General features: G+C 44.4%; 1 protein-coding gene across 1 annotated transcript; it reads right to left on the bottom strand.

The window, feature by feature from the left end:
* Window positions 1-2163: 2163 nt before the first annotated feature.
* Window positions 2164-4004, bottom strand: DYNLL1 (dynein light chain LC8-type 1). Its single transcript, XM_007938223.2, has 2 exons — window positions 3873-4004; window positions 2164-2301 (listed from the first exon to the last, which is right to left on the bottom strand). The coding sequence occupies exons 1-2, from the start codon at window positions 4002-4004 to the stop codon at window positions 2164-2166; spliced, it is 270 nt and encodes an 89-aa protein (XP_007936414.1).
* Between the last annotated feature and the right edge of the window lie 4289 nt (window positions 4005-8293).

Raw genomic sequence — 8293 nt, 5'->3', positions numbered from 1 at the left:
GGAAAGCTCCATGGGTCAACTTTCAGCCAAATAATAGATCTGTAATGTGAACAGTAACACCAGGGAGGTATGCACTCCTTAGAATAACCAATCATATGAGATCAAAAGGGCAGTGTTTGACCAGGGCTAAAGCTCCGAAGGCAGGAAGGGATAGGAAAGGACCACGAAATGGTAAACACAGGGAGTAAATGTGGGGATTGCAATTAATGTCACCAAATGTGTATGAATTGTTGAATTTTTTATTGTGACGTGGATGCAGATTTACAAAGCAAGTTTGTTTCCCTCCCAACAGTTCACGTATGTTTGGTTTCCATAGCCCGTTACAATCTCCAACCCGAAAAAGCTCTCCTCCCTATGACTGTCTCTTCCCTATGCCCTTTTTATCTCTGCATCCCTGTCTGCTCTCTACCTATGCAAATGATGGATCCATCGATCTTGGGGGTGAAATGCGTATGAATTGTTGAGTGAAAAACCAATTTGCTCTTTCACCCAAATCACAGAAAAAAATAAACAGGAAGGAGCAGGTACTGGAAGGAACTTCATAAACCATCAGCCCAGTCCCCTCTCCACGGCCACATGGTTTCTCACATCTGAATCAAAAAAATAAAGGCTGCCAGTTCTGAACAGATGTGGGCCAGATAAAATCAGAACCCTTAATATCAAGCTGTGAGCTTCATAAGCTCTAGGGTCTCTGCTGGTGGCTGACAAACTTGGAATAAGGTTAACTATGGACAAGGTTGACAGACATAGCTTAGGAAGCTGAATAAATTGGTTGGGCTTCAAATGCAAATAGCCATGTGACGAGAAAGGTGGCGAATATGAGCTGTAACTTTTAGTCAGCTTACAAATACAAACCTAAATCACCCCAATTGCAGTTCCACAGTACCTCATCTCATGTGGCACAACTTCACTAGGGCTTGTAAAACCACGAGTTCTGGTAAACTTCAGATGTTACTGAATTAATACTGCTTGTAAGTCTTCACCTAGCAATTCAAATTCAAAACTCTGGGTAGACAGCCTGGCTGTTCCTATCTCCTAACTACATTTTATAGGCCTTCACAAAAGGTCTTTAAAAAACCTCCCGTGAACTTGTGACTACTCTGGATACCTAGAAAACCAGGATGCTACCTGCAGTTTCCCAAGATGAATGAGTTGTTTCAGTCTCTGGCTATTTCCTTTCCATCTACAAATGCCAACTCTGCCATACTTGCTTTCTTCACAGAAAAGGCTAGTCTTCCTAAAAATCACAGCAGGAAACTGTTAATGGTTACTTATCTGTAATTTTAACTAGGTCTTTTAATAAAAAAAAAAAAACTTCCATTCACATTTAATTGGTTTCTGACAATAGTTAGTTGCAACACAGCAGGCTAAACATTTTAAATTCTTGCTAAAACTTTATGAGAACCATATGGAGGCTGCTCAAAAATGCTTTCCTTTTCCTTAGTACCACAATCTTATTGAGCATCCTCTTGGCAGAGGGTGAGGGGTTGGGTAGCTCAGTAAAGCACCTCCACTACCTCAATTTTAAACTTACTTTACAGGTGTAAAAAGCTCAGCTAAAGTACTATTACACATCCATCAACACCACCTGAGACCAACACCCACACTCTGTATCAACATCTAACAAAATCAGCATTTAAAGATAGCATTTGCCAGATTAGGAGTAAAAATTAATCCAGGTTTCTCTGCAGTACTTCTCAACCCGTCCTTCTATGCATGACAGTCGCACATGGGGGAGACTTAAGCGCTGACTAGGTGATCCCACAGAAATTCACCTCAAGGACTCATCCCTATTCGCCTGTCACCTGATTAAAGTGATTGGCTGCTTTCAACCCTAGATTATGTGAACAAATGGTAGTTAACACACACATCGCCAACAGGTTTATTATTTTTTGAAAGGAATGGATTGTGAGGAAAGAACACACATAAGGTGGGGGAAAATACGGAGTAGAAAATAAATACAAATGTAGGCCGTTTTGCTAACTGTTTTATAACGACAACGAACTAGTACAGAGAAGGCCCTGTACAAAATAACACAAGAAAGGTTCAAAGATGGAGGTGCTCCCTTAGCAAGGCTGAAGATTTCAGTCTCTGGTATTTGGAATTTAGGCTGCAGTCCTTGTTTTTTGGTGGATCACTGGGTTATGTGGACAGTCCATGCTTTTAACCAGACTTGAACAGAAGAATGGCCACTTGGCCCAGGTAGAAGTAGATGAAGTGCTTAGTTTCATGTGTCACATAACTACCGAAGTTTCTCCCCACGATGCAGTGCCAGGTGGGGTTGTACTTCTTGTCAAATTCCTAAAACAATTTAAAAAAACAAGAAAATGAGGATGCTAGAATTTTAGTGCTAACCTGGAGGTCAGCGTTTGCCTGCTGCGTAAGTTAGAGCCTGTAGGAGCAGAAAGGAGGAAGGTTAGCATCTGCAGATTCTTAGAATGAAAGAAATGTTCCCCAGCTCCCAATCGCCTACATAGTGCATTAATGCAAACATTCAGGCAGTCTGAGCTAAAATGGGAATGGGGGCTGGGGAAGTAAATGGCAAAAGTGCAGCCTCAGAGGGAGAGCTCTTGGTTACAATAATTCCACCTTCGTAACTACACAGTTCACTGACAACAAGAGCGAGCAGCTGAAGTCTACCATGTTCTTATGTGTAAAGAGAACTAATGGACCTCCCCCATCATACAACCAAAACACAAGACGACGGTGAATATTTGGCCCAAAGTACCCCATTTAAAATGCATTCCTTATCACCAATAGTTTTAAATGCATTCCTGTTATCACTGGAAATAATCTACTTTCAAAAGGACAAAAGCCTCAATTAGGACATAAAAACCAAAAACTGAGAGTCAAAATTTAAACTGAAGGAAACAAGACACTTTGCTATCCACGGGCCTATAAAATGAATAAGGAGGAAGAATCTGAGAGCCAAGCAGTCAAGTTTCTGCATTAATTGTAATTTAGATAGGGCTCCCTTCTCCACATCTATCTTGATGGTGCTACACCACCCCCTAGTCCACAAGGACTAGTTGCAAGATTAACTTTCCCCTATTTCCCCCCACCCCAAGGGGCTGTCGTGTTTTTACTGCTTTCTTCACTAGGTGGACTGTGTAGGCAGAGGCCAAATCTATTTCTGTAAAATTCTTGCAAGTTTTTGTGGTGAAATTATGAAAAATCCGGCTGCTGCTGCATTGCATGCGCTACAAAAATCTCTAAGTCTATTCGCAAGCTAAATGAATGCGCTGCATTTTTCAGAAAAGGTATTTATTTCTGTTCCATCTGAAATCTTTTCACCTTCTCATTCTCGACTGGAACCCTCCCATTGCTTAGGCTGCCAGCTTCCTTCCCTTCCAGCAAACACAGCACGAGAAGTTGGCAGTCCTTTCAGCTTTCTACAGACTGCCATTTACCAACACCCCCCCCTCAAGTCCCCAACCACCACCACCACCCACTTATGCCTCAACTGTCGACTGACTCCCCACTGCAAGGCTGGCAAGCGCTCGCTCGGGCTCGGGCTGCAAACACCCACGCAGCTCCCCCCTTCAGAACACCCAGATGGATCCTCGCTCGGCGCAGGAATCATGCAGAAGGGGGAACCGCTGCTCCTTGATCCTAGAAACCGTTGTTAGGTGGCGCTTTTCCCCGCGGAGCGGTGGTAATAAAAAAACTTCGGGTGCCGAGGGTCTGGTCTTCTCAAGAGGAGCGCAAAATTCGTTTGCGTCCTTTCTGGAAACCTCTATGCAACGAAACCGCCCTACGTGCCCCAAGGATCTCTGCCAGGCGCTCTGGGGTCGCAGGATCCGAGACAGAGACAAAGTTGTGACTCACCCATTTGTGCACAAAGCGCCCGGACCCCCGCGCCCCCCTCTCACCTTCTTGATATGGGCCGCAATGTCCTTCTCTATGTTGTATTTCTCCAACGCCTGAGTAGCGCACTCCACCGAGTCCTGTTGCATCTCCTCCGACATGTCGGCATTTTTGATCACGGCCTTTCGGTCGCACATGGTTACCTGGGGGGGGGGGGGGGGGGCGAGGCCCGGGCAAGAGTCATAACTTGGGGTGTGAGCCACTCCTCTGAGGCGCCAGCGCCCCCAGCCCGCCCCCGCGCCACACCCGGGACGACGCCCCCCAACCCACTTCTCAGTAAGCACAGCCACGCGGGCCACACGGCGGGAAAAGTCCGGCAAGGGGGCCGAAACCAAGAAGTGAGGCTCCGCTACCGGAGCCTGCGAGTTTCTCACCGTAGAGCACGGACTGCCGACAGCGACGGTCTCCTGAGGGAGGAGTTAGAGCGGCTCAAGCGCAGTAAGAGATGCCGTCGCTACCGAAGCCGTGGCGCATCTAAGCTGCCCCACGCCCGCCGCCGCCGCCTAGTGTCCAGGCCCCGCCCTGCTCCCGACGGCCCCGCCCCCCGCCGTACGCCCCTATTGGCTTAACGAAATCCCTAGGACTCTCCCATTGGTCCTGACACTGAATGGTTCCCCTAGGATCTTTCGCCTGCGTTTTGTTGCAAACCACAATGCACCGCTCACGGCGTCGGTTGCCTGGGTAATAGGCCTCACTCGGTGAGGCCCACCCACCGGGAAGGTGAAGCAGAGTCGAGTAGTGAGGACCTCCTTGCCTGCTGGAGAAGGGCGTGGGGCGCGGGTGAGGGTCGGGGGTCTCTGCCAAGGGAAAACCAAAACATAAACCCACTGTTACCGAATCCATTCGGACTTACAGTGACCTATGGGACGCAGTAGAACGACCTATAGGGTTTCTAAGACTGCAGTCTTTACGGAAGCAGACTGCCCCGTCTTGTCTTTCTCCAGCTGGTGGGTTCAAACAGCCCACCTTCGACTTAGCAGCCCAGTGCTGCCGAGGGAAGTTCTCTCAAATTCACGGACGTTTACCCTGCGTGTGTCTTCGAATATGGACTGTCCAGGGAATTGGGTACCTAATCCCCCCCCCCATTCACCCCAACTCCACTCACGTCAGAAGGATTTAGCTTCTGACTGAAGGATCATCGCCCATCACTTGAAAGGGTATCTCTGAAGCAAGGCTGGATTCATGGATTCACAGTCTATGTACTCCCATGTTTAGAGGGGCCCAGAGCTTGGTTTAATCTTTTCATTTTGCATTAAACCCGTTGGAACCAAATTAGTTGTGGTCAAGTATATTCAGACTCAGCGACCCTATAAGACATAGTAGAACTGCCCATAGAGTAGAACTGCCCATAGAGTTTTCAAGACTCTAATCTTTGCGACACTCTAATCTTTGTGGGTTCAGGAATGTGAAGGGTTTCCTTCTGAATAAGGAGACTATCTCCAAGACTACAGTCTCTCTGCCAGCAATACAGGCCGACTTGAAGGGGAAGAGGGACTCCGTTTGGGTGGATTTAGGTGTGTTGATACCCAAGACAGACAGGGTGTGTGTCCAGGGTGGGGCTTCTTGCTCAGGTGAGGCAGTTTTTCCAGTGTGGTGGAGTTTGTTGGTTGGAGATTTATCTCTTAAGTTGGAGGTGCCCTAATGAACAGAAACCTGGTCCTAAGAGGTATCTTCTCTGGCTTAGAGAATTAATAAGTGGTTAACAAAGCAAGGTTTTTTGTTGGGGGGGAGTGGGTTGAGATCTGGATTTAAACCAAGAACTGTCATTTACTACGTGTTTGAACCTCAGTTTCCTTACCTGTAAAGGGAGGCTAATTATAAAATGGCACCACTTCATAGGCATGTTGGGAAAATTAAATGAGCTAATACATTTGATGTTTTTAGCACAATGTAACTGAGCACATAGTAAATGTTCAATGAATCTTTTCAGTGATTTATTATTTCAGTGGTTTCCACTGGAATTGTTCCAAGAGCCATGGCAAGGTTTTAAACAGCAAGATAAAAGCTTATAATGTGTTTTTGAGCCTCCATAGACAAGTTATCAGGTTAATCATGCAACCAGAAGCATTAAATTACTGTTTAATTTTTGCAGTATCACAAAGGGACAAATATCACGATTCCACTTATATGAAAATATTTAAGACGAAGAAGTATATAGACACCAAAGTTTATTAGTAGTTTCCAAGGGGAGGCAGAAAGAAGGGAAAAAGGAGGGTTTACTGCTTAAGGGACACTGGACACTGGGTTTCTGTTAAGCATGATGGGAAAATTTGGAAATGGATAAGGGTGATGATTGAACAAGGTGCCCTGGTGGTGCAACGATTAAGCACTTGATTGCTAACTGAAAGGCTGGCATTTTGAGCCCACCCAATGGCTCTGCAGGAGAAAGATTTGGCAATCTGCTTTCATTTCATAACAGATTATAGACAAGAAAACCCTATGAGGCAGTTCTACTCTGTCCCATGGGGTTGCTCAGAGTTGATGGATTCCACGGCACCCAACAACAAGAACGGTTGAACGTGATGAACATAACTAATGTCACTGAATAGCGTATTTGCAGAATGCTGATATGGCAAACAATTTGATACATACATATTTACCACATAGTGAGGTCTGGTGGCTCAGTACCTAAGACATCTGACTGTTAACCAGAAGGGCGGCAGTTCAAACCCACCAGCCACTCCGCAGAAGGAAGACTGGGCAATCTGCTTCCATAAAGATTGACCTCCTCAGAAACCCAATGGAGGTTACTAACGAGTCAGAATAGACTTGATGGCAGTGGGTTTGATTTTTTTTGTTTTTGTTTTTTGGTGTTTACTACAATAATAACAGAGAAAAAAAAAACACTTCCATCAAGTCAATTCCAACTCATAGCAACCCCCATTGGGTTTCCAAGGCTGTAAATCTTTATAGAAGCAGACTGTGTCATCTTTCTTCCACAGAGCAGCTGGTAGGTTCGAACCACCAACCTTTTGGTTAGCAGTCAAATGCCTTAACCACTATACCACTAGAGCTCCTTAATAATAAAAAAAAACAGCATCTGTTTATCGAGTGGCATTTACCAACAAGGTAAGTGGTTTGCATACATTGTCTCAGTTATTCTTTACAACAACTCTAGAGTCCTTTCTTCCTACTTCCCTCTTGGCATAGCTTATCTTTTCCTCATCGAGATTTCAGCTCAAATGTCACCTTTCTTGAACTTTCATTTTAAAATGTTCATTTTTTAAAATACTGTACAATCTATGGGGTCTTAAAAGCCTGCAAGTGGCCATCTAGATGCAACAATGGGTCTCTCTCATCCAGAACAAAGAAGAATGAAGAAAACCAAAGACACATGGAAACAATGAATCCAAGGGACTAGTGGACCATGAGAACCTCAGCTCATATGAACATGAGACCAGAAGAACTAGATGATGTCCAGCTACAACTGTCAACCACTCAGAAAGGCATAAGTGCAGGAGATCCAGGTTAGAGTGGGAGAACAAAACTCAAAATCATAAAAAAGACCAGATTTAGTGGTCTGATAGAGCCTGGTAAGACCTCTAAGACTATGGCCACGCTCATGGCTTCCAACCACACAGTAGACAGGCACATAGGGTGAACATTTACATCAGGTAGATACACTCCTTAGAACAATCAGTCATAAGAGAACAGAAGGGCAGTATTTGCACAGGAAGATAGTTCAGGGAGCAAGAATGCATAGGAAAGAAGAACACAGGGAAGAGGTAACTACAGGGAGGAAGTGGGAAGAGAGCTGTTAATTGTGTGGAATTGCAGTCAAAGTCATGAAGCAAAACGTGTGAACTGCTATATGGAAAATGAATTTGCTTTGTAAACTTTCACCCAAAGCAAAATAAAATTTTTTATTAAAAATGTACAGTCTAAATATGGTCATAGACCTCTGGTTTGCAACTTCTGATCTAGTTGAACACCCTCTTTTTATAACCAGAAGGGAAGAGACCTGTTCATGATTACACAGTGAGTTAACTAGCTAAGGAGCCAGATTTGTAAGATCCAGGTTTGACTCCAAATCTAATGCTCTTTCCATCACATCAGACACTCACTCTGGCTTGTTCTTGAGTGCCAGGGATTTCATGCTTTGGGGACTGAATAGAGCTTGGCCTACTGTGGGGAGGTAAAGAAGTTAACCTTTTCATTGCTGAATCAGTTTTTTGTTTGTAAGATTATATATATTTATATTTGATAATGAAATACATGCTGAATCATTGAGTATTTTTTAATCAAAAAAATTCTTAGGTAATGATAGATTTTCATAGCTATTATGTAGGACACATATGTCCCAATGGACTCTGACAGTATGATACGTGGATGAGGCATGGAAAAAATATTCACTTGAATATTATCTAATCCTAAACACTGCACTTTCCCAATAATGCATGTTGTTGTTGTTGTTGTTGTTGTTGTT

This window comes from Orycteropus afer, unplaced genomic scaffold (assembly GCF_000298275.1).
Source record: "Orycteropus afer afer isolate SDZICR_OR568_19922 unplaced genomic scaffold, OryAfe1.0 scaffold00048, whole genome shotgun sequence".
Taxonomy (NCBI): Eukaryota; Metazoa; Chordata; class Mammalia; order Tubulidentata; family Orycteropodidae; genus Orycteropus; species Orycteropus afer.
Note: the sequence above shows the minus strand (reverse complement) of the source record. Positions and strands in the feature narration are given on the sequence as shown.